General features: G+C 40.5%; 2 protein-coding genes across 3 annotated transcripts in view; both read left to right on the top strand.

Annotated features, from left to right (window-relative positions):
* CLEC1A (C-type lectin domain family 1 member A) overlaps positions 1–23863 on the top strand; it is a 29803-nt gene extending 5940 nt beyond the window's left edge. The window contains exons 2-6 of one of the 2 annotated variants that reach the window (XM_004621746.2): positions 12274–12375; positions 14581–14757; positions 17089–17240; positions 22115–22233; positions 23672–23863. In XM_004621746.2, coding sequence (XP_004621803.2) covers positions 12274–12375; positions 14581–14757; positions 17089–17240; positions 22115–22233; positions 23672–23822 — 701 coding nt within the window. In that variant the 3' untranslated portion in view covers positions 23823–23863. The remainder of the gene's footprint in view (positions 1–12273; positions 12376–14580; positions 14758–17088; positions 17241–22114; positions 22234–23671) is intronic. The other variant, XM_055118123.1, reaches the window with a different exon arrangement.
* Positions 149–3829, top strand: LOC101556591 (ATP-dependent RNA helicase DDX42). Its single transcript, XM_055118124.1, has 2 exons — positions 149–2782; positions 2837–3829. The coding sequence occupies exons 1-2, from the start codon at positions 160–162 to the stop codon at positions 3067–3069; spliced, it is 2856 nt and encodes a 951-aa protein (XP_054974099.1). The 5' UTR covers positions 149–159; the 3' UTR covers positions 3070–3829.
* Positions 23864–25535: the final 1672 nt, after the last annotated feature.

Raw genomic sequence — 25535 nt, 5'->3', positions numbered from 1 at the left:
TTCGCCTGCCTCATCATCGCCATCAACCTCCCCGGGGTGGGGAAGCGGCTGGAGACTACCGAACGCCGGCAGCAGGAGAGATAGAGCCCCGCTGGGGCCCCCTCTTCTCTTTTTGTGTTTTTACACAACTGGCGTTGAGCACGATTAATCATTGGCACCATGAACTGGAATAAAGGTGGCCCTGGCACTAAGAGGGGATTTGGCTTTGGAGGTTTTGCCATTAGTGCTGGAAAGAAGGAGGAACCAAAACTTCCACAACAGTCCCATAGTGCCTTTGGGTCAACCAGCTCAGCGTCTGGGTTTGGAAAGTCAGCTCCACCACAGCTCCCTTCTTTCTATAAAATTGGATCTAAACGGGCCAACTTCGATGAAGAAAATGCGTACTTTGAAGATGAGGAGGAAGACTCCAGCAATGTTGACTTACCTTACATTCCTGCTGAAAACTCGCCTACCCGCCAGCAATTCCATTCCAAGCCTGCAGATTCTGACAGCGATGATGATCCCTTGGAGGCATTCATGGCTGAAGTGGAGGATCAGGCGGCTAGAGATATGAAGAGACTTGAAGACAAGGACAAGGAAAGAAAAAACGTAAAGGGTATTCGAGATGACATTGAAGAGGAAGATGACCAAGAAGCTTATTTTCGGTACATGGCAGAAAATCCAACTGCTGGTGTGGTTCAAGAGGAGGAGGAAGATAATTTGGAATATGATAGTGATGGAAATCCAATTGCACCTTCCAAAAAAATCATTGATCCTCTTCCTCCCATTGATCATTCAGAGATTGATTATCCACCATTTGAAAAAAATTTTTACAATGAACATGAAGAGATAACCAACCTCACACCACAGCAACTTATAGATCTCCGGCATAAGCTCAATCTTCGGGTCTCTGGTGCTGCACCTCCTCGACCAGGAAGTAGTTTTGCTCATTTTGGGTTTGATGAACAACTTATGCACCAGATTCGGAAGTCTGAATATACACAGCCCACTCCAATACAGTGCCAGGGTGTGCCTGTTGCCTTAAGTGGTAGAGATATGATTGGCATTGCCAAAACAGGCAGTGGAAAAACTGCAGCCTTTATCTGGCCTATGTTGATTCACATAATGGACCAGAAGGAACTGGAGCCAGGTGATGGGCCAATTGCAGTGATTGTGTGTCCTACTAGGGAGTTGTGCCAACAGATCCATGCAGAATGTAAACGGTTTGGGAAAGCATATAATCTTCGATCGGTGGCCGTGTATGGAGGCGGGAGCATGTGGGAGCAGGCCAAGGCCCTTCAGGAAGGGGCAGAGATTGTTGTGTGTACCCCAGGTCGATTGATTGATCATGTGAAGAAGAAAGCCACCAATCTTCAGAGAGTGTCTTACCTTGTGTTTGATGAAGCAGATAGAATGTTTGACATGGGATTTGAATATCAGGTGCGGTCCATTGCAAGTCATGTCCGTCCTGACAGACAGACTCTCTTATTCAGCGCAACTTTTCGGAAAAAAATTGAAAAATTGGCCCGAGACATCCTGATCGATCCTATTCGAGTCGTGCAGGGAGATATTGGAGAGGCAAATGAAGATGTGACACAGATTGTGGAAATTCTCCATTCTGGGCCCAGCAAATGGAACTGGCTGACACGACGTCTGGTGGAGTTTACCTCTTCAGGAAGTGTCCTTCTGTTTGTGACTAAGAAAGCCAATGCTGAAGAGCTAGCCAATAATCTTAAGCAGGAAGGTCATAACCTTGGGCTGCTCCATGGGGACATGGATCAGAGTGAAAGAAACAAGGTCATTTCAGACTTCAAGAAAAAGGACATTCCAGTCCTGGTTGCCACAGACGTTGCAGCCCGTGGTCTGGACATCCCTTCTATTAAGACTGTCATTAACTATGATGTGGCTCGAGATATTGACACTCACACTCACAGAATTGGCCGTACGGGACGAGCAGGGGAGAAAGGAGTTGCCTATACTTTGCTGACCCCTAAGGATAGCAATTTTGCTGGTGACCTTGTCCGGAACTTGGAAGGGGCCAATCAGCATGTTTCTAAGGAACTTCTCGATCTGGCGATGCAGAATGCCTGGTTTCGGAAATCCCGCTTCAAAGGAGGGAAAGGCAAAAAGCTTAACATTGGTGGAGGTGGCCTAGGCTACAGGGAGAGGCCTGGCCTAGGCTCTGAGAACACGGACCGAGGCAGTAACAACAACGTCATGAGCAACTATGAGGCTTACAAGCCCTCCTCAGGAGCCATGGGAGATCGACTGACAGCGATGAAAGCAGCTTTCCAGTCACAGTACAAGAGTCACTTTGTTGCTGCCAGCTTAAGCAACCAGAAGGCTGGAAGCTCAGCTGCTGGGGCAAGTGGATGGACTAGTGCAGGGAGCTTGAATTCTGTTCCAACTAATTCTACCCAGCAAGGCCATAATAGTCTTGACAGCCCTGTTGCCAGTGCCACCAAGGGCATCCCAAGTTTTGGCAATTCCGGGAACCTCAGCAGTGCTCCAGTGACCTACCCTTCTCCTGGAGCCCAGGGCATCAACAACACAGCTTCGGGGACTACCAGCCGAGAAGGGATCGGGGGTGGCAATGGGAAACGAGAGCGATACACTGAGAACCGGGGTGGCAGTCGTCATGGTCATGGAGAGAGTGGCAATCGGCATGGTGACAGTCCACGTCATGGAGATGGTGGTCGCCATGGAGATGGATACCGGTACCCAGAAAGCAGCCGTCACACTGATAGCCATCGACATGGGGAGAACAGGCACGGAGGAGGAGGACGAGGAGGAGGCAGTGGAGGTGTTGGTGTTGGTGTTGGAGGTGGTGGAGGTGGAGGTGGAGGAGGAGGAGGAGGAGGAGGAGGAGGAGGAGGAGGAGGAGGCGGAGGCCGACATGGGGAAAGCAGAAATACAAATGATGGTCGGAATGGTGAAAGCAGGAAAGAAGGCTGTAATCGTGAGAGCAAGATGGACCCCAAGGTGGACAGCAGCAAGATGGACAAGACGGACAGCAAGCCAGATAAGACAGCTGATGTCTTTGCTGTCCCTGAGCCCCCCAAACGCAAGAAAAGCCGATGGGACAGTTAGAGGATATGTGCTAAAGGGTGAAAACAATTGTCTTTTGTTTTATTTTAAGAGAGATTTTTGGTAATTAGGTGTCTCAGGGCTGAGCTGGGGCCTGAGGTATAAGGCCCTCTGCCCTTAGTGGCTAGCTGGCGCCTGGAGCCTGACCCTTCCATCTGGATCATGTTCCAGATGTTTTTTTGGGAAGCTGCTTGGTCCTTGGAAACATTGAGAGCTGGAAAACTTCTTTGGGTTCTGGGTGAGTTAAGGTCAATTGAGGATACCCTGAAAGAAAGGGGCCTTGTGACAAAACTCACTCTAGGTTTATATTTTATGTAGCATATATTTTTTACTAAAATGTCACCTTATAAACAACCACAGATTAAAAATCTTAGCTGTGTGGCGAGACAGTCCCTTTTTTAGGAGTTGATTTCTGCAAATCCAGTCTGTTGAGGTGTTAACGACATTGCAGTAAAGGGAAGTTGCTTCATCCTAAATGGACTCATCACTCAGGTGCTCTCTCCAGCTGAGATGGGAAGTAGCACCTGCCAGACCCAGAGCCTTTTGAAGGGGGAAAAAAAATAATCCTGGGAACAATTCTAGGATTGTTCCAGTTCTAAAGTGCTCGCTAATGTTAAAAACAAGACCCAACAGCAGCTTTTTAAGTGTCTTCTATTTCATTGTATTTTTTTTTTAACTTGCCACGACGGTAGAAAAACCTTTTGCTGATGATTTTTGTTCTATCTTGTTTATAAAGGAAAAGAATATACATACTTTGAATTTGTGACTTTGTGAAGGTTTCTTTAAGATGTGCATTCCTTTCTGCTTGCTCTAGTAAATGTTTTACCACTGGGAAAAAAAAAACAAACAAAAAAAAACAGTTTTTTATCAACCCATCATTGGTTTATGATTTTGTGGAATTTCAAGAGTTTAACTATATCATCTGTATATGTGTGTCACCACCTCCATTATAAATTAAAGAAAAATTCTAGTGTATGTAGAATAAAAAGAAATATATTAAGAAAGCAACAAATCACCAAAGATGGGCCTGGATATTTTGTCAATAGGAGTGTGCATGGGGGATGGGCGGGAGGTGGTGTCTGGGAGGGCCTCTGGGGAACACCGGTGAGGGAGTGGACATTATGGGGATGGCTGTGATATTGGAATGATTTATACATGGAAGGTATAATCAATAATATTATAAATCCTGATGCCTCAATAAAAATGTGTTTTTTCTTAAATAAAGGTTCTTCTCTGAAATGGGTATGATCAAGAGAGCAATCTCTCTTCATAGCAGTGCAAGCCTCACCAAATTCAATACTTTATTTTTTAATTTTTTAAATTTTTTATTTTTTTGCTCTTTTGGGTCACACCCGGCAATGCACAGGGGTCACTCCTAGCTCCGCACTCAGGAATTACCCCTGGCAGTGCTCAGAGGACCATATGGGATGCTGGGAATTGAACCGGGGTCGGCCACGTGCAAGACAAACGCCCTACCACTGTGCTATCACTCCAGCCCCTACTTTAGTTTTTCAAATAGTGCCCTGATGATTACTTTCCCAGAGAGTCAAGTAAAATATTGTAGATTTCATGAGACATCATTAAGTATGATTAGTAGCTGTGTGGTTTTGGGCAAAATAACTAATAATCTGATGTATGGATTACTTAATTTAAATGTGCATTTATTTGTTTTGGCAAAAAAAAATCTGGCAATTCTCAAAGCTTATTTCTGGCTCTGCAATCAGGGGTCACTTCTGGAGGTTCTCAGAAGACCATATAGGGTGTTCAGGACTGAACCTGGGTCAGCAGAGTGCAAGGAAGCATCTTATCTGCTGTACTCTCTCTCCAGCTCTGTAAATGTCAGTTTTAACAGTATTTCCCTTTTATGGTGTTTGTAAGTACAGATAAGATCATGTGTAGGGTATTTATCTAAGTAATTCAAGGGATATTTGCAGTTCACCTTAATAAAATGCTGTTTTGAATCATATTTTTAAAATAAAAATTTTTGATTTAAGTATAAAAATGATTTATCTAATTTTTACTCAAAATTTAAATGTGAATTGGGCTTCTAATTCCTGGGAATTAGAAATGATTTTCTGGAAGTAGTTTATGTTTTTATGTGTATATTAATTTGAAATTCTAGGCAGAACAAGATCCACTTATTTTTAGAGAGAATGAAAATAGCAAATATTTGAATAGACCCGTAAGTGGAAGGAAAGTAACATTTTCATGCAAACCAAAAAATCCTCTCCACCCTTAGGAGTTTGAACATCCCTCTATGAAATAGTTCACCATATGTAGGGATCAGGGAAACAAAACTTGCTGAAAATGCAACTTCGAAAAAAATTTAAATATACCTAAAAGTCAGATAGGGCTAACAAGGTACAGTGATAGGAATGCGTTAAATGCATGGAAATGTAAAGGCTAGCTTTATAAGCTGCATATTCCTTTAAAAATTTGTTTTAAAATAAATTTATGGTTTATTCTCAGCAAATGTTTTATTTGTTTAACTATTTTTCATGGGCTGGAGCGATAGCACTTCGTGTAGAACATTTGCCTTGCACACAGCCAACCCGGGTTTGATTCCTCCTCACCTCTCGGAGAGCCCAGCAAGCTACCAAGACTCTCTCGCCCGCGCGGCAGAGCCAGGCAAGCTACTCATGGCGTAATCGATATGCCAAAAATAGTAACAACAAATCTTACAATGGAGACGTTACTTGAGCAAATCGATGAGCAATGGGATGACAGTGATACAGTGATACAGTGAATGACTTTATATATATGGATATTTAGGGTTGCATCAACATTTCTTGGGTCAAGAGTGAAAAATATAGAGTCCTTGCAGTGAGAAACAGCATTCCATAAACCTTTTTGAACAGTGGTTTTCACCTGTGTCTTCCAAAGAATATCTGAGGGCTCCAAAGCCTACCACATGGCCTTTGGTTGAGAAACACTGCACTAAGACAGTTTTTTTTTTTCCTCTTTGGGTCACACCTGGTGATGCTCAGGGGTTACTCCTGGCTCATGCACTCAGGAATTACTCCTGGCGGTGGTCAGGGGACCATATGGGATGCTGGGAATCGAACCTGGGTTGGCCACGTGCAAGGCAAATGCCCTACCCGCTGTGCTATCGCTCTAGCCCTGACATATTTTTTATTTTATTTTATTTTTGTATTGAATGACCGTGAGCTACAGTTACAAAGTTTTCATGTTTGAGTTTCATATATTGTCCGAACACACATCCCTCCACCAGTGCACATTTCCCACCACCAATATCCCCAGTATCCTCTCTCCCTCACCCCATCCCTCCCCCTGCCTCTATGGCAGACAACTTTCCCCATACTCTCTCGCTACTTTTGGGCGTTATGATACTTAGAGACTGGTCCTTTATCTACTCCCATCTGGCACTATCCCTCCAACCGTTATTGACTTAGTGATCCCTTCTCTATTCCAGTTGCCTTCTGCCCCAACTCATCTTCCTGGCCCTGTGTCTACTGTCCTTGGGTGTCAGTCTCATATTATGTTATTTAATATTCCACAAAATGAGTGCAGTCATTTTATATAAGAGACACACATTTGAGGGAAACGTGTACCTTTTCCAGAGCTTAGCCCTCTTTTCTCCATGATTACTGGTTCTCGACGTAGTGACAACGTGCGCTGCTAAACATGACAGTTGAATTCCAGCTCTGCCACTCCTTTGTAATGTAGTTTTATGCCAATTATCTACAATTTCTAGGCCGTTGAAAGATGCTTTTTATTTCTATCAAGGCACATTGGTAGACTGTCAGTCATGTCTGTTTTATTCCTTGTAGGCCCTGGGAATAGGAATATTCAAAACTTCCACTCTCTGGGCCTAGTCAGGTCTGACAACTCTCTTTGCCTGTCAGGTTTCCTATTCACATCTCATCACTTGAGCTGATGCCGTTGCCTTTAATAGTATAGTTACTGTAAGAGCAGACAGGAAAGGGCTGTTTTTTTCTATATATATCTTCTTAGTACTAGGGATGTTTATATCATTCCTTGGCGTACACACCTCTTTTCTAAACTTGCCTCAGGAGACCAGATTCTCTTCCAAAGGACAAAACCACAAGAAAGCCAAGCCAAACTGCAACCCCTCCCAGCTGACTTATTTTGCTTCTTTTAGGGTGGGGATGGTCTCTAGAGAACCTGCATTAGGATCAGGAGCCCTTGGAATAAAATTCAGAAATATTAAACCCATGCTTAGAAGAAGAATAAAAAATAACCAGAGGGAAAATAGTTTTATAAGAGGAAAGGGGAAAAAAAACAAAACCAAAACAACGGAAAACATTCTTCCCTGGCCTTTTCATCAGGCAAACCTAGTTTCCTGGGAAATGGTCAGATCAGCTTTAAAAAATCCCCAGGGGTTTTTTAGACTGGGTGTTTAGATAAAATAGGGAGGGGTCGTAAATATGGAAGCAGGAAGGAGTGGGGAGAAAGAGGCAGGTGATGTTCAGAATAGAAGAAATTCTAAACTCACCAATTCCTTAGAAGGGAATCTAAAATCTGTTGTTTTCTTAGCAGATGCTTTTTATTCTGACCCAGAGACAATATTAGGACAAAACCTGTGTTTATTATTTACATGGATATAATTATCAAACAGTTCTCTAATGCTTTAATGTAATACTCTCAATTCACAGTATTGTTTCTTCTTCTTCTTCTTCTTCTTCTTCTTCTTCTTCTTCTTCTTCTTCTTCTTCTTCTTCTTCTTCTTCTTCTTCTTCTTCTTCTTCTTCTTCCTCCTTTTCTTCTTCCTCTTCTTCCTTCTTTTTCTTGTTTTCCTCCTCCTTCTCCTCCTCCTCCTTCTCTTCATACTTATTATGCTTTGTCTCCTCTTCCTCCTCTTATTTCTTCTCTCTTCCTCCTCCTCTTCCTCCTTCCCTCCTGCTCCTTCCTCTCCTTCCTCTTCCTCCTACTTCCTCTTCTTCCTCCCCTTCCTGCTCCTCTTCCTCTTTCTCCTTCTTCTTTCCCATCTCTTTACTGTTGTTTTATTCTTATTATAACACCATAATTTACAAAGTCATTTATTATACAGTTGCTTCAAGCATACAATGTTCCAACACCAATTTCACCACCAGTGTAAACTTCCCTTAATATATCTCCCCGATACCCCTCCCCCACCCCCAGCCTGCCCCCTTATCAGTCACATAGCAGTCACTTTGTTTCATATTGCTTGTTCCAATGAAGCTTCATGGACAAGCAACAGCTTAGGGAGTTCCTAGTCTTAAAACCAGTTTTACCAGACGAACTGGTTTAGTGCTTGTTATGGCTGAGGACAGCGCATGCTCAACTGTGGTGCCCACCAAGGACTTCACATCAGGTTGTGGAGCCCATACACAAGGCTGATATCCATAATTATTCTCCTCTACCTTATTGTTTCTATTTTTTTTCTCCTTTGGCTGTGTTTTTAGGGCCACACCTTGAAGTGCTTGGAGTTGGTCCCAGCTCTGTGCTCGGGAAACCAGGTGGTGCCAAGGATCCAACAGGGAAAGCCTATCTTTAAGCCATGCCCTAAGTCCATTGAGTTGTCTCTATGACCCTTTATTTCTAAATTGGGCCAGAAAAATAATCAAAAGGAACCGTATTTTAAAATAATTTTATGCCTTTGAAACATAGACCAATTTTAATAGTTTTGATCAGTGTTGCTAGGCACATGGTTGAACTCTTTGTATATAATAAATGTATTCATAAAAAATAGAGTAATTATTCTTTCATCTATCCAGTATTAATTAGTTGAGCTTATTTTGAGTTTATGTTCTAAGTGATGAGTTGCAATAGTGACTAAACAATGATCTTTTCCAGACGGAGTTTACTTTATACTGACTATAAAGCAAAAATCATTAGTAAGATAAATATTCAATGGGAATAATAGATAGAAAAAGCAAATAGATAGAAAAATCCATCATGCTAATAGGTCCACATATGATCTTGGAACCTAGAAAATTGCAAATTTTCAGTTTCTTGGGCTATATGAAACTTAAAAACACAAGTTTTTGTAGAGGATGTTTAACTTAAGCTTCCTGCTCTCTGATCTCATTTTTTTTGGTTCTGCTGGTTTTAGATAATTAACTTCAATGCTACAAGAAATTACAGCATCAGTTACCAGGACGATATAGACAAAACTCTATGGGCCAGCTAGTTGAAGAAAGGAAAGGACTAAGCAAACTGTTTTCATTTTCACTCATTACATGGAATAACACACAAGTCATCCCCTGGAAACCAGGATGGCTGAGAGATAGGATTAACTAAGTCTGCCCTCTGCTGACAAATACATATTGCTGAAAAGTCCCTAGATTTGTGCAGATCCAATCCTCTGCCATGCATGGACCCGAAACACTGCGGGGATCTCCAAACACACAGGCAGGAGTAAACCCTCAGCACCACTGAGTGTGGCCCCAAAGCAAACAAAAACACAAGCGAAGATACGCAGACTTCAATAATCTTAGTGATAACAACTTAATTGTCCTAATTTCATTTTATTCAAACACGTACCCAGTACTTAGTTGTCAGTGCTGGAAATGTCACTGGCAAGCAATCGATGAAGATCAATGTGGTTTGAGTGGAATAAATGGATGTTTAAGGGGGGTGGTCGTAGACAAAGCAAACAAGTAAAAGCTATGAGAATATTACTAGTAACGTTATGCTTAGAAAGCCTGTGCAGTGGAGTCATGCAGGGAGCCGCTTTCCTAGTCAGACAGCCTGGCCCTCCGATTCTAGCAGAGGCTTGTAGAAAGGTGGCCACTATGGTCATTTGTTTCTCAATAGCCTATGCCTGTAACAAAAGGACATGTCAATCTGCATTTGTATGTGGGTCCAGACACCATTTCCCCCCAGTGGAAAAGGTATTAGTAGTAGCTGCTAGTAGTAGCTCTTCCTCCTTGCTGCTTTCTGTGTCTGCATCTGTTCATTCGGCTGTGTCCCCTCCTTAGCCCCACGAAGGGTCCTCCCTGCGGGACAGGATGACACCCGCAGGGGGGACCCCACAGAGTCAGGTGCTGGAGATATACTCAGGGACTTCTCCCAAGGGTGTGGAATTTAAACTAAAGGTTTAGAGAAGAAAACAGCCTCTGTCTACTACCGCTGAGGATCAGCTAATGCAGAAGTAGAAGCAGAATTAACAGAAAAGTTCTAAGACATGGGCACACTTGATTCAGAAGCATTTTGAGTAGACATTTGAGTGAGGGGAAGGAAGTTCATAATGAGACAAAAGCTCTAGATAGGCATCAAGTGAAAGGATTTTTATAGACCTGGAATATAGCCCAAGTGGTGAAACACATACCTTGAATGTGTCAGTTTAGTCCCTGGCTGTATATACCCTTTTCCCCAGCACCTCCCTCACAATGATGAAGAAGAGAGTGAGATTTGTAGAATTTTATTCAGTGCAATAAAGAAAGTTACTGAAAGTTTTAAAGTTATCAAGTAACAAAGTCCAATGTGCATTTTTTTTAAAAAAGGAGAGCAATTGATATGGATTTCATTCTAAATATAATCATTGGAATACTTTTTGATACTTAGGTCTTTTAACTTTGTATTTTATTTTATTTATTTTAATGTTTTGGCTAACCATACTATTAATAATGTTTTCTTATGGACATAATTCCTGTACCACAGCCATGTCCCCAAATGGGAAAAACTTCCATATGATACAGCAACGCCACTTCTTGGCACATATCCCCCAAACACCACTGCATGTTTTTGATGAAAGAGAGGATTACTAAGAGAAAAACATTTACATTGAAATATGCCAGTGTTATCATTATGATTTTAACTCATTCCCCCACTTAAATTTGTTTTTCTTTGGGACAGTATGAGGGTCCCAAAGATGAACTCTAGGACCTCACATAAACAAGGCTTGTGCTGTACCACACACCTATATTCTGGACTCCTTCCTTATTAGATATTAAGTTCCATAGAAGAGCTACTATATCTTCTATACCAGTAAAATTTGTATCACTATCCTTCCCCCGTTGTAATAAATCGGAACACAAATCTTGGTGCCTCAATATGCTATGGAGAGGATTTTGCTACAGAGAAAACAAATTTTTGTTAACCTCACTATTTCAGAACATACTAAATTCCCAATGACATGAAACTCACTTTCCTATCAAGGTCAAGAGGTCAAAGTTTGAAGATTTTGCTCTCTCTGCTTCATCTAGTCACAGCCTTAGATGCTTCTGGACCTTCGGGAAAGGTGCATTTCCTGATAGATATCACAGGTCATTCAGCCCAATAAATGACTTTCCTGGGTGAGGGATACACTCTTCACTCAGCAAAGCCACAGCACTTACAATGACAGACTTTCAGGGCAGGGCCAGGGAAGAATGCTGGCTTCAGCCTTTTTATTATTTTACTGTGGGAAAATTGAGACAGCTTAAATCCATCCTTGAGAAATTGATGATGATGTATCTTTATGGTCTATTTTCTGAGAACCATAAATAAATTGGGGGAAAAAACCAATAAAAACCCTTACAAAAGAAGGACCTTCTACAAAGGGTCCCTAAAAAACCAAACAAACAGCAAAGTGATTTTTTTTCCTCATTACTGATGCAGAATGTACTTCTTAGCACGGGTATGGGACATGGGTAAGAGGTGCCTTTTTCCAAACTCACAACACATTGACATTATGTTTTCTTTTTTTCCCCTTTTTGTCTTTTATCTTTTTGTAGCCTTTTGGGTCACACCAGCGATGCTCAGGGCTTACTCCTGGCTCCACACTCAGGAATTACTCCTAGCGGTGCTCAGGGGACCATATAGGATACCGGGGATCGAACCCAAGTCAGCTGCGTGCTAGGCAAACGCCCTGCCCACTCTTGTATAGCTCGGGCCCACGTCATGTTTTCTTTTATGATGTGCACTTGTTAGGCATTTTAGAGACATTTCCTAGCTTCAGTTTAGACCAGACAACTGATTATTTTGTAAATGATTGATAAACAGAAGATTATGCAAACAATTGGGTAAGTATATGTCAATGCATCAAGCATGCAAAGTAGGAATGGGTGCTGGATGGGAAAGGGTGGGGTTTGTGAACGGATTTAACTGGGCCATGCGGCTTGGCAAGGAGCCCTCAGACGGGTTCGTGAGGACAGAGGGAATGTTATCTAGCTCCTGATTACAACCATGGCCCTTCCCAGAAACAGTTCTCACTCACTCGCAGCTGACACTGAGCCAAGAGGAAGACAAAGCCTAACTCAGCCTTCTCCTCCGTTCCAGCTGAGACTCGGCCTCATTCTCCAGCCTGGCGTCCCCTGGCCCTGACCTTCCTGGCTTTGTGTTTGGCGCTGCTGATTGGCCTGGCTGTCCTGGGCTTTGTATGTAAGTCAGTGCTCTGACTCGGGGAGGAGCCTGGTAGGGTGAGAAATACTTGCTATGGATTTAAACAAAAATTTCATTCTAGGTCCAGTGCACAATTCAAGGTAATTTCTTTTAATCCTTTCACTTACATATTTAATAGTGGAAAAAGCCTCAAAACACAAAAATTCCTTGCTAGGTAGACTTGTGCATTCTGTTTTAGATGGGGTTCATCTACTGCGCACGTACACACACACACACACACACACACACACACACACAGTCACACACACCCAAGCAGTTATTAATGAATGGATTAAAAGTTGTAGTCAGCAATTTCTGTATTCATCTATTCCACAAAACAGTAGAGTGTTGGTGATTTTGCTTTTTGTATTCCAGGGTCATGGGCTAATTCAAAGGAAAGAGGTTTTATCATTTTAAAATAATATAAAAGCAAATCAGGGTTTTTTTTTTTTATTACTATTTGTTTAGAATTCCTGGAAGTTATAGAATCGTTTCATCAAATTTGATGAACATCAAAAAAAGGGAACAGTCCATATGTAAAAGAATGTTTTAGACTTTTTTAAACATTTTATTTTATTGGATCACCTTGAGATAGTTTCAAGCTTTTATGTTTGGCTTACAATCTCACAATGATCAAACACCCATACACCCATCCCTCCACCAGTGAACATTCCCCACCACCGATATCCTGGGTATACCCCCTCTTTCCTACCCTCCCCCTGCCTCTAACGCAGACACTATTCCCTATACTCTCTCTCTACTTTTGGGCATTATAGCTTGCAACAAAGACACCGAGAAGTCATCATGCTTGTTTGATTATCTACTTTCAACACACATCTCTCATCTCAACTGATTCCTCCAGCCATCATTTTCTTAGTGATCCCTTCTTTATTTCATCTGCCTTCTCCCCTCCACTCATGAAACAGTCTTTCAACTATGAGGCAATCCTCCTGGCCCTTGTATCTACTGTCCTTGGGTATCAGCCTCATGTGATATTATTCTATACTCCACAAATGAGTGCAGTCTTTCTATGTCTGTCCCTCTCTTTCTGACTCATTTCACATAGCATGATACTCTCCATGTCTATCCTATTATAAGCAAATTTCATGACTTCATCTCTCCTAACAGCTGCATAGTTTTCCATTGTATAGATGTTTCTTTAACCAGTCATCTGTTTTAGGGCACTCGGATTGTTTCCATATTTTGGCTATTGTGAACAATGTTGCAATGAATATATAGGTACAGATGTCATTTCTACTGTGCTTTTTTGGATCCTCGGGATATAGAATGTTTTAGTTTTAAACTAGAAAGGACATGCTGAAAACAAAACAAAACAAAGGTAGAAAGGTAGTGGGTTAGTTTGCTTCAGTCTTTCCTCACTGGAAAGGAGATCATATAGAAAAAAAAAGATTTATTTTGGATTTTAAGGCCAGTGCCAGTGGTGCTGAGGGTCTGTTACTGATGGTATCTGGGGTTGAACCAGACTTGACCCTATGCAAGACAAGCGCCTTAAAACTCGGTACTGTCTTTCTATCCACCATAATAGATTTTCATATAAAAACTTGGAGGTATAGGAAAGCTTACAAGCTGTTATTTGTGAGATTAAATGATAATATAAAGAGATATCGAACATTCTTACCTAAGTTTAATATAGATATTATTTGAATATATCACTTTCTTTTAAGGATTTAAAAGAAAACTCATGAGTTAGAAAAGATCTATTGGATTCAAAATCAGGAAGAAATCCTAGCAACTGAAATTTTCTCATCAAATGATATTAGAGAAATTGAAAACCTATAAAAATTATAGAAATACTAATATGACTATTTTGATGACTAAGTGAAATAACAGTATATGATAATACATAGTTCTTAAAATGGTCGTGAAATGAATTTGGGGGATTTAGTATCATTAATGGTTTGAGTACACACATAAAAATTTTTACTAAATACTAAATATAGCTAAAGAATTTATTTTGATATTAGAGACTATGGTTATAAATCCAATTTTTCAGAAAAGACAAAGACAGGGCAATTAATTTGCCTGAGCTGAAGCAAGTCATATATAGACTCCAAACCTGAAAATTGGCACTATATTCAAACTTGAGTTATTAAGTAATATATTATTTTGTCTTTCCTTATATATATAAAATAAATATCAGAATGGCAATAAAACTATATGGTCTGATTTTGAAACTTGTGTTAGTTTTCCAGTACTACCAGCTCTCCAACACCCAGAAAGACATTATTTCTCAAAAGGAGGAAAGGTTGGGGAACCTCTCAAGACAGCTACAATCTCTCCAAGACCAAAACAAGAAACTTAGAGAATCCCTACAGCGGGTGGCTGAAAAACTCTGTCGTCAACTCTACAACAAAACTGGAGGTGAGTGAGTTCTGGATGCTGACAGAAAAACTCAGTAGAAGGCCGACTCTTCCATCAGTGCTCCAGAGAACCTCACGCTATTTAACTGACCAGCTTAGTAAAAAATTTGGGCACTTGGATTATCACTGATTACCAGGAACATGTAGCTCAGATACACAAAGAGCTTCTCTAATTTGAGACATTCTAAACAATAAAAATAATTAACTTTAAATCACCCAAATAATGAAACAAGTGAATAAAAGATAGGATTAGTGCTCAATTCACCTTGGGAACCCAGAGTAGAATATATTTCATAATGTGTTTACTAGTCCTTCCTCAATAAGTAGCTAATAATTACAGTTCTCAAATTTTAAGAATCATTTTAAGGATCAGGTTTTAAATGCTAATAAATTGAACCAGATCCAATAGGACTTGTATAGGAATGCCCAAATCTGAATTTTAATAAGGGTCTGTGATGGTGATTATGTGTATGGCAGAGGAATTGTGTTCTGATACAAAGCTACTTGAACAAAGCTGGAAGAAACATTTCAATCCTGTGTTTTCTTTGTCTTTCATTCTTTTGGGGTTTCATATTGTCCAACTCTATCCATCTCAGTCCCTCCCATTTTGTATTCATAAGAGACAACATAGAAGTCTCCACATTTTGTTTATCATCTAGGGACTCTGAAGGATGGCAGGATGATGTCTTCTTGTCACCCACATACACAACCTTCCCTTCCCTAAGCAGAGAACCTGGTTGCCGGGTTTTCTACTAAATTCTATCAGTAAGCACTTCTTAGTGGTTATTTTCCACAGGACTAATTATGTTGCTGTTTATGACTTTTCCCTTTCATTTTTAAACTGCATTGAGGAATAATTGATGAACATATTGTCTACTTTTAATTACTTAAACCGCAGTACTGCATGGTTCCTTGAGAACTACAAGAGTCAACCCTGAGCACCAAGCCAGGAGTAGTCTTGAGCACTGAGGAATGTGGCACCAAAGTGAACAAAAATTATACATGCAAGTATAATGGTACCACTCCTTAGTTTTACAAAAATAGCCACAAAACTTTGGTTTAATGTTAGTGCTGATTTGTATTTTCTTGTTCTATTGCTTACTTTCTTCTTTCTCATTAATCACCCATCTGTTCACTAATTCATTCATCGTGCACCCAGCTGGCATTCTTTGAGTGCTTACTCATGCGTGTAAATAAAAGACACAGTGCTTTCAAATCCCTTACTCTTATTGTATGGTAGCAATAAGTTTGTCCTCAAATTTTATATTGTCAGAACCAAAAGTCCCACATTGGGGAGGATCTCAGGGCTTACTCCTGGCTCTGCACTCATGGGTCACTTCTTGCCCACAAGAAGTGAAAGACCCTATGGGTTATCAGGCATTGAACCCAGGTTGCCTCTTGCAAGGCAAGAGCCTTCCGGCGGTGCTATCTCTCTGGTCCCATTCACTATATATCCTTCAGGGACTTAGTAACCGATGTCCAACTCTCAAAGATCAAGTACTCAAAAAGGTTTTTAAAAACTCTTGACTAGTTTTTCTGTTCACAACCACCCACATCCACACAGTCTATCTCACGTATTTCTTTTACTTTGTTATCATTATTTTTTGTTTTTTGGGAAGCCACACTCAGCCAAGCTCAGGTGTTACTCTTGGCGCTATGCTCATAGGCTCTATGCCCTGGCAGTGCTGGGGAAATGATATGAGATGCCAGAGATCAAGCCCTCTGGGCTGGCAGTGTGAAGGCAAGCACCCTCCCCACAGTACTGTCTCAGGCTTCTACTTCTCTTACTTCGGTGTCTATCTTAATTTTTGATACATAGACTTATGGTAATCTTTGTGCTTGGCTTAGTATTTTGTGTTTTTTTTTTTTGCTAGCATTTTATTTTCTTGTGTTCAGAATGAGCAAAGAATCCTACTGATATGTATTACATACATTAAAAAATTCTAAAGAAAAATTCTCACTTTTACATAAGATAATTGTAGGAAAAGAATATGACAGAAGCTTTGATTATTTCTAAATACAATAGATAATGAGTTTCTTAAAATGTTTTATGATGTTGAGCATCCTTTATTAGAGTTAAATTACATAGGTGAGGAGAATGTGCCATTTGTGACTAAAACTCACAGCTAAGTAAGCAGTGTTTGCTTTAATTTGCACTGTATTCATGCCCATTATAATTCTTGATCCGTTCTGGGTATTCAGTCATCAGCAATTATCTAAAAGAAAGCGATTCAATTCTTCCCTAGCTCATCAAATACTTAAAATATAATTTTAACAGAGGAAAGACAGCATATTGGTTAGAAAATAATATGAAAATTGCTTTCTTTCCCAGAACACAGATGCAGCCCTTGCCCAGATACATGGAAATGGCATGGGGACAAATGTTACCAATTCTCTAGCAAGAGCGAAAATTGGCAGTGCTGTGATTATTACTGCACGGCTGCAAATGCCACCATGCTGATGATACACACACAACAAGAGCTGGTAAGGTCCCAAGGACTAGTCAATTTTCAGAGTATCTTCAGAGAAAGTACTAGAAATTTGGTAGTGGATACAGTATGGTAATTGCATGTGCTCATATAAGGTATTACAAACCCACATTGCATCATATAGCAGTTTTTAGGGCAGAGGCCGTGAATCAAATTATATTCCTTATGCTTTGCACATATGAGGCTTAGGGGTTGACCCTAAATATCATGAAAAGTGTCCCCTCCCATAGGCAGAATGTGGTCCCCTCAATTGATTACCACAGCAAAGAAATCACTGAATCACTGTATCACTGTCATCCCCTTGATCGTCAATTTTCTCGAGCAGTCTCAGTAACGTCTCTATTTGTCCCAGCCCTGAGATTTTGACAGCCTCTCTTTACTCGTCCTTCCCAATGGCGCCGCATTAGAGGCGCTTCAGGGTCAGGGGAATGAGACCCATCATTGTTACTGTAGTTGCCATATGAATATACCACGGGATGCTTGCCAGGCTCTCCCCGTATGGGCAGTAAACTCTCGGTAGCTTGCCAGATTCTCCAAGAGGGAGAACTAGGCTATCAGATGTCAATTGATAGAACTAGGCAATCAGATGTCAACTAAGCTATCAATTGGGCAGAATGTTGTCCCCCCAATTGATTACAACAGCAAAGAAATACTTCAAAAAATTAAATAAAGCTTTACAAGAAGTTTCTAAAGAGCAAATTGCACAGATTCTCTACTGTTGGGTCATGTCGATTAAAGCCTAAGTCTCTTAGTCTCATTTTGAATGAGATTCTGAGATCTGTTAAGAAAAAAGAGTGGTTCTCCACAAACATTCACCCATATGAAAGGGAAGAAAAATCTTCAAACTCCCCATGATTTAGGGAATGAAATGGAAAATGTCTTAACTCCTCACTTTATTTTTTAATTTCGGAGGGAGGCTCGTGGGGAGCCATCAACAGTACCAGAGGACCCAGGGGATACTTTCAGTGTTCCTGTCTAGTGATGGGTCCAGTGACACTCAGGCTTGGCAGTGCCAGGGGCTACCGAGGCCATGCCCAGCAGTGATGGGGGTTCAAGCACTGCCAAGGACTCAACTTGGTGCCTCACACATGCAAGGCATAGGCTTCAACTCTTACACTATCTCCCTGTCCACAATTCTTACCATATGTTTTTTTTTGGGGGGAGGGGGTCATTAGTTATGAAGGGAAGATCAAAGCAGCACTTTATGCTTTTCCATTTTAGTTATATATATATAGTTATATATAGTTATATATATAGTTATATATAAAGTTAAATATATATATAAATATATATATATTTAACTTTTGTTTGGGAGCACATGCCCAGCAGTGCTCAGGGATCACGCCTGGTGAACTCAGGAGACCATATGGGACACCAGGAATTGACCCAGTGTTGGCCGCATGGAAGGCAAATGCCCTACTTACTGCACACAGGCCCTGCTCTTCCATTGTAAAAGTGATAGAGCTTTCCACTGAAAAACGTTTAATTAAAATCATAACCATTAGTTAAATAATTACAAAAATCTGCAATAAATTCCTGCTTTCCAGAGACTTTCAGTTGAACATAGACTCATCAGGCAAATCAGAGAATGGAATCTAGATTGGTATTCAGTATATGCCACTAAAGTACACTATTAAAATGACATTCTTGTTTCCCTTTCTCCTGCATTTACTACTGCTTTTGTATTTAATTCATTGTTCAAGGGTATGACAGTTATTTATTTGTCATTGTTTTAGCAGAGTTTCTTGTGCAGAATAGGTTATCAACAGTTATTTAACTGAAATCAATTCCCAGAGAGCTATATACACTCTTATCATTTTTCTATTTGCATCTTAATTCCACCCTTTTCCTGAAATCTGTGACGAATGAACTACTACATTTTTTCTCATCTACCAAATACTATTTTTCATTTATTCTTAATGGCCTAATTCAGACAGAAAGAGAGGTAATTCATTTGACTAAAAAACTAGAATTAGAAAAAAATAGAATTCTAATTCTACTTCTTTATTTTATTTGCATTCTGTTTTTATGTCATACCCAACTGTGCTCAGAGCTTCCTTCTGGCTCTATGCTCAAGAATTACTCCTGAAGGGCTCCATGAACCATTTGTGCTACTGAATATTGAACCTGGGTCAACTGCATGCAAAGCCAACAGCTTTCCCACTGTACTATCTCTTTGAGCCCCTCCTAATTCTTATTCTCTTTGTTTCTCCCACCCTCTGGCACATACTGAAAACTTGGGTATAAAACTGAACCAAATAGCTGTAGAAAACATTTCTGCGAAAGTTATAGAACAACTTTTCCACAGGTACTCTATATAATATTCACAAAGGTTTAAATCATCTTGGATGATTTATTTATGAACTTTTTTCATATGAAAGGGCCAGCATTCAATTGTGAACTATTTTTATGTACAGGTTTTGGGTAGGCTAATAATTTTTAATATGCTAATAATTTTTATTGAATTAACCAATGCCATTAATTACCAAAAGCTGAGGGTATAAGAATGAGAAAAACAAAGTTTGCATCCTTCATGAATTGCTAATATATTGAAAAAGAATGATATAAAAATAATTCTAACAAAATTATATAATTTCTCTGTTAAAGAATGAGACAGGATGGCAGGAAATAACTAATGTTAAACTTTTTGAGTATGTATCATTGACTTGAAACAAATATCCACTTTTTTTCATCAGGAAAATTGATTTACACAGAAATACAAACAAAAATGTAGTGAGGAAGCACAATCTCATATTTAATGTCATAAACACTTCCCCAGGAACAAAAGAAGAAACTGATGGAATTAGAGAATCTGTTGTAAATGAAGATTCCATTGACAGAAAACTGAAACTTAGTGACTTTTCACTCACTGGCCTACAGCAATCTCACTGACTGGCCTCTCCCTTCAGTTTAAAATACAAGGAATATGCTAGTTCTGTTGTGTGTGCTGATAGCTAATTCATGGACAACTCTCTGCTGCCTCCCAATCTCATTTAAGTAGAGTGTCCAGCTATTCATTTTATAGGATATTGCAACAGGAATACTCATACACGATTATGTGCATAAAATTATGCTAACTTTATCAAAGTTGATATTCCAACCCTTTCTACTCTGAGACAAATTATCCTTCCAAATTCTTCTACCACTTTTATATTAAATCTTATTCTTCTTTCTTCTTCTTAGACTATCCTCCATACATTCCATCCCTGCACTTTTCCTTCCATTCTTCTTCCATTCCCTGAATCACCCCACTTCTCTTTAGGGATCTGACTGATATTATTGTGTCAGTCTGAGTATATAATTCTATGGCTTGAAAATAATGGGTCAGTTATAAATTTGTTTGATGCAATTTCGGTTTCAGAATATCAGCATACATGCATGCTTATTAAGACAAAATGAATTACTTAACTAAGACAAAATAAATTCCCTAAAACAAAATAAATTCTTAAACTTGAACAAATTAACTGTGTACCTTGATACAGATGCCCTTTTTCTAAAATATCTTACTTATACGAAGAACTCACATGTCCTTTTTAAAAAAATTATTTTATTTTCATAAAGTTGTTCACAATAATTGATTACATTTAATATTTCAATACCAATCCCACCAACATTACACCTTCCCACCACTAATATTTTGAAGTTTCCCACCACCACTCAAACTGACTCCACAGGTAGATGCTAGATAATTTATTCTGTATTGCTTGTTTAGTCCTTCTTCATTTTGGCAGCCTAGTTTGGCCGCGAGATTGTATCAGCCTCTCCTTGTTCGTCCTTCTTAATGCTGTCATATTGAGTGCTCTTCCAGGGTCAGGGGATTGAGGCCCATTGCTGTTACTGTTTTTGGCATATTGAATATGCCATGAGTAGCTTGCCAGGCTCTGCTGTGCGGGCCGGATACTCTCAGTAGCTTGCCGGGCTCTCCAAGGGGGATGGAGGCTTTTAAGGCGGCCTCCAATCGCCATTATAGGTGTTCCAGTGGTTCACACCATATTTGAACCCCATCAAATACGGTGCGGTAATGATGGAAAATGGGTAGGAAGTGTTTATGATGTGCTTGTTATCATAACAAGTTATGAATAGTATCAGATGTCTGTAATGGTCTATTTCACAGTGATTCAACAAAAAAGGTAAAAAAAAAAGTATGAGAAATTGCATGGCTGCAGTGTGGGCATGCACTCCTGGGATCATCACTGTATCACTGTCATAAAAATTTAAATAATTGAGGTCTGGAGTCATCCCTGCAGTGAGCTGCTTGGTTCCGAGATTCATTTATGAGTCTCTGGATCTTGGCTATCAGTGCGCTTAACTGGCAGCTGGAGGCAGTCCGTGGGTGTGACAGCCAGGATCCCATTGGGGTAGAAAGATGGGAAAGCACTGCCCAGTCCGGACCCCATGAGGTCTGGCGTTTTCAGTCACTGGTCCCGCGTACCTAGGTTTTTCAGTGGATTTACTCTCTTGTGTGGGGGGCTCAGGACAAATCTGTGAAGACTGGCAAGCCCACGAACTGCCTCTGGCTGCCATTTAAATGCATTAATGACCATGATCCAGAGACGCACAACTAAATCTCAGATCCGATCAGCTGACTGCATGGATCCGTCCGCACCATGAGCCGGGCTGATTTCATGGGGGCACCTCAGATGGGAACAGGTGTTCTCTCTCTCTCTCTCTCTCTCTCTCTCTCTCTCTCTCTCTCTCTCTCTCTCTCTCTCTCTCTCTGCCTGCACCAGATGAACCCTCGAAGCCCCAAACCTCCAGAAACCAATCGCTGCCAAATGTCCTTTTATAGTCAAAGTACCAGTCGCCCCACACAACCCTGTAAATTCCAACGTCTCTAAAGCTAAACGTTTTCTCATGTACATTTCACAGGACTTTGCCATGCCTCAGAGCTACAATGAATTTTTCTACTCTTACTGGACCGGGTTGTCTCGCGGCGTGGGTGGCAAGTCCTGGCTGTGGGTGGATGGAACGTCATACTCCCCTGAACTGTAAGCCTTCACAACATTTAAGAGAAAGACATTTTGTAGGGGGAGTTTTTGCCTGAGTGACAGGGTTCAGTGATTTGATTAAACCAGCATTAGATTGATCCAACATCTCCACTGTACTGAATATTCTTCCTAAAAAGGCGTGCTCATCCCAGCATGGACTATAAAACATGATGCGTGTTCTTGAGTGCTGTTTAAGCCAGCAAGAGAGATCAATGCAAAAATGTTAGCTTGTGTTTGAGGACAGTTTTCTGGCAGGCTTATTTCTGCAAATTTTGTTTCAGGGCCTGAGACTTAGTTGGAACATAATAAAGTGTCAGGAGGGATGAAGGAAGGATGGAAGATGCAGAGAGGAAAGAGAGGGAGACAGAAACAGAGAGAATAAAACCCAGATAGTGATCTCACTTGATTAATAACACACAACTTGTCAGTCACCAGGGGTAATGTCAGACTTCAGATTTCTTGTCATTTTGTGTAGTGAAATGGATAGCATTGCTTGAAAAATATACTCTCTGCAGATAGATTTAATGAACTATAAACAAGAGTATCTGTCACTGTCACTCATCCTGTTGCTCAGCGATTTGCTCGAGTGGGCACCAGTAACATCTCCATTGTGAGAGATGTTGTTACTGATTTTGGTATATCAAATATGCCATGGGTAGCTTGCCAGGCTTTGCCGTGCGGGCGAGATACTCTCGGTAGCTTGCCGGGCTCTCTCTCGAGGGACAGAGAAATCGAACCCGGGTCGGCCTTGTGCAAGGCAAATGTCCACAAATCATTTTCTTTTTTTTGCTTTTTGGATCACACCCAGCATTGCACAGGGGTTACTCCTGGCTCATGCACTCAGAAATTACTCCTGGCAGTGCTTGGGGGGACCATATGGGATTCTGGGAATCGAACATGGGTTGGCCGCATGCAAGGCAAATGCCCTACCCACTGTGCTACTGCTCCAGCCCCACAAATCAATTTTGCTGCTACATTTAGATAGGACTGTGTCCTCTGTTAGACAAATGCAAAATCTATACAGCATATATTATAATTCAGAGCCATATCTAGACAAATACCTTTTTCTTTACATACTTTTGGGTTTTATTATCTTGAGTGATAGAACGTAGTCAATGTAGCAATTTTAATTTTATAAAGTATAAACTGAGTCACAAAATAGGTGGATAAATTTAGGTGATATTAAAAATCAGAAAAAAATGAGATTACAGGCCATATTTTGATTTTACTTATAAGCATTCTTTGTTGTTTGGGGCAACCTTCTATTTATAAAATTGAGAATGTCAGTTGGTGGACTGAAAAGAAAGCTGTGTGATCCCATTTTTGTAGCAAACTTGCTTGGGATATCTCTTCTAAACTTTTATTAAGTATACTATGCTGTCTGTTTTTTGAGTACATGATGAACTCTGTTTAAATGAATTCTCCACATTCTTTTCAGGTTTGAGATTAAAATCGATTTCTCCAGCAAAAGGAGTAGGGACTGTGTGACCATTCTCAATGGAAAGGCTTTCTCAAAGAACTGCCAGGAGTTGAGGCTGTGCGCGTGTGAGACAAAGGCCACCCCCGTGAAGCTGGAGGAGCTTCTGTGACTTTTCCATGCATCGGGAGGAAATCGTTGGCTCCACAGCTGCAGCTCCAACTTCTGGATCCCTCAGAGTTGAAGACTGGAACAAAAGTCTGTCTCTTCAAAAGCACCTGCGATAGCTTTGTTTCAAGCTTGTCTTGTCTTCCCTTTGCTCCGTGTTTATGCAACAATTCATCCAAAGCCTTGAGCCTAGACGGGTGATGGGGAGGGACTGTTGAGACATTGGGGCATGGAAAATAAACCAAGGAAAGACAATTTCTCTGACTGTACAAGAAAGATGTTTGTACTTCTTATTCAGGATCACCGGTGACGATGGACTGGAGTGATAGCACAGCGGGTTCCATTCCTCCATCCCTCTCACAGAGCTTGGCAAACTACTGAGAATATCCTGCCTGCACAGCAGAGCCTGGCAAGCTACCCATGGCGTATTCAATATGCCAAAAACAGTGACAAGTCTCACAATGGAGACGTTACTGGTGCCCTCTTGAGCAAATCTATGAACAACTGAATGACAGTGCTACAGTGCTACATTCAGGATCACCAGCACTTCTGAGCTTGGGTTCAAAAAAACATTAATTAGTCATAATAAAAGCTGTATTAATGCCTCAATCAGTCCCAGAAACTTAAAACATTATAACCCACTATCTTGATTTAGAGAGAAATTTCTCTGTTTTTTTTTCTCAGTATCTCAGATTCCATGCTTTTCCTTAATATTCTAAGAAGTAGGGAAATCAATCTTAGTGATACCCTTTGCACCCACAATCATGTAGCTCATGAGAAATTAGCCATAACTTTCTACATGGTGCTATCAAAGTACAGAATTAATTCTTATTGTTTGCTTTGGTTCAGACTTTCATCTCTTAAAAACTTGCGGTAATGCTTTCATCTGCTTTGTCTATGACCTGTTTCCCACTAAAATGATTCTCTTCACTGGAATCTAAAATTCTTACAAATATACCTCACTTGTCTGTTTAAAGTTCCACTGTCTCAATTGTCTAGGAATTTCTCTCAGGAAAGAAACATGTTCAACCCCACGACTACTGTTCCAGAGTGCTTTCTCTGGAGAGACTGATGAGAAGAACTAAAGTGGGTTCCTTTGTGTGTGCTTGGGATTTGGGTTTTCGTTCTTATTTCCCTCCATTCAACATTTGTTTATTTAATTCAGGTACAAAAGATACAATAATAATAAACAGAACTAATGTGAAATGTGTGCTTTTAGATTATGTTTATGGTTTTGGGGGAAAATGTCGGCATGGAGGTGCTCTTCTAAGTAGGATAGTACCAGAGTTTTGTTTGCGCTTCATGGAGAGTTTGTAAGCAGTCTGTTTATTTTTTTTAAAATGAGATGTCTCAAATCTTTTGCAAGGTCATGTTAATGCTTTCCTAAAATGAAATCTCTTTAGGCAAGTTTATATCATCAGTATAGTTATCACTGTAGCACTATCATCCCATTGTTCATCAATTTGCTCGAGCAGGCGCCAATAACGTCTCCATTCATCCCTGTCTCATGCTAGTGTAGCCCGATGGCATATTGAGGGCTCTTTCAGGGTCAGGGGAATGAAGACCGTTATTGTTACTGTTTTTGGCATATCGAGTACGCCATGGGTAGCTTGCCAGTTAAAGGGAAATAAACTGAATGATAAAACTACTTATTAATTCAGGTCATGGAATGTGTAAGAGAGCCTATGTCAGATGACCTCTCCATACATTTTGTTTC

The sequence above is a fragment of the Sorex araneus genome, chromosome 10 (genome assembly GCF_027595985.1).
Source record: "Sorex araneus isolate mSorAra2 chromosome 10, mSorAra2.pri, whole genome shotgun sequence".
Taxonomy (NCBI): Eukaryota; Metazoa; Chordata; class Mammalia; order Eulipotyphla; family Soricidae; genus Sorex; species Sorex araneus.
The sequence above is the reverse complement of the archived record's forward strand: the minus strand, read 5'-3'. Positions and strand labels throughout refer to the sequence as shown.

What these genes read in the sequence shown, in the direction of transcription:
- LOC101556591 (XM_055118124.1), top strand. Translation starts at nt 160, where the DNA reads ATGAACTGGAATAAAGGTGGCCCTGGCACTAAGAGGGGATTTGGCTTT. An exon ending in ACGAGGAGGAGGCAGTGGAG is followed by an intron (nt 2,783 to 2,836) that starts GTGTTGGTGTTG and finishes GAGGAGGAGGAG; the next exon opens with GAGGAGGAGGAGGAGGAGGA.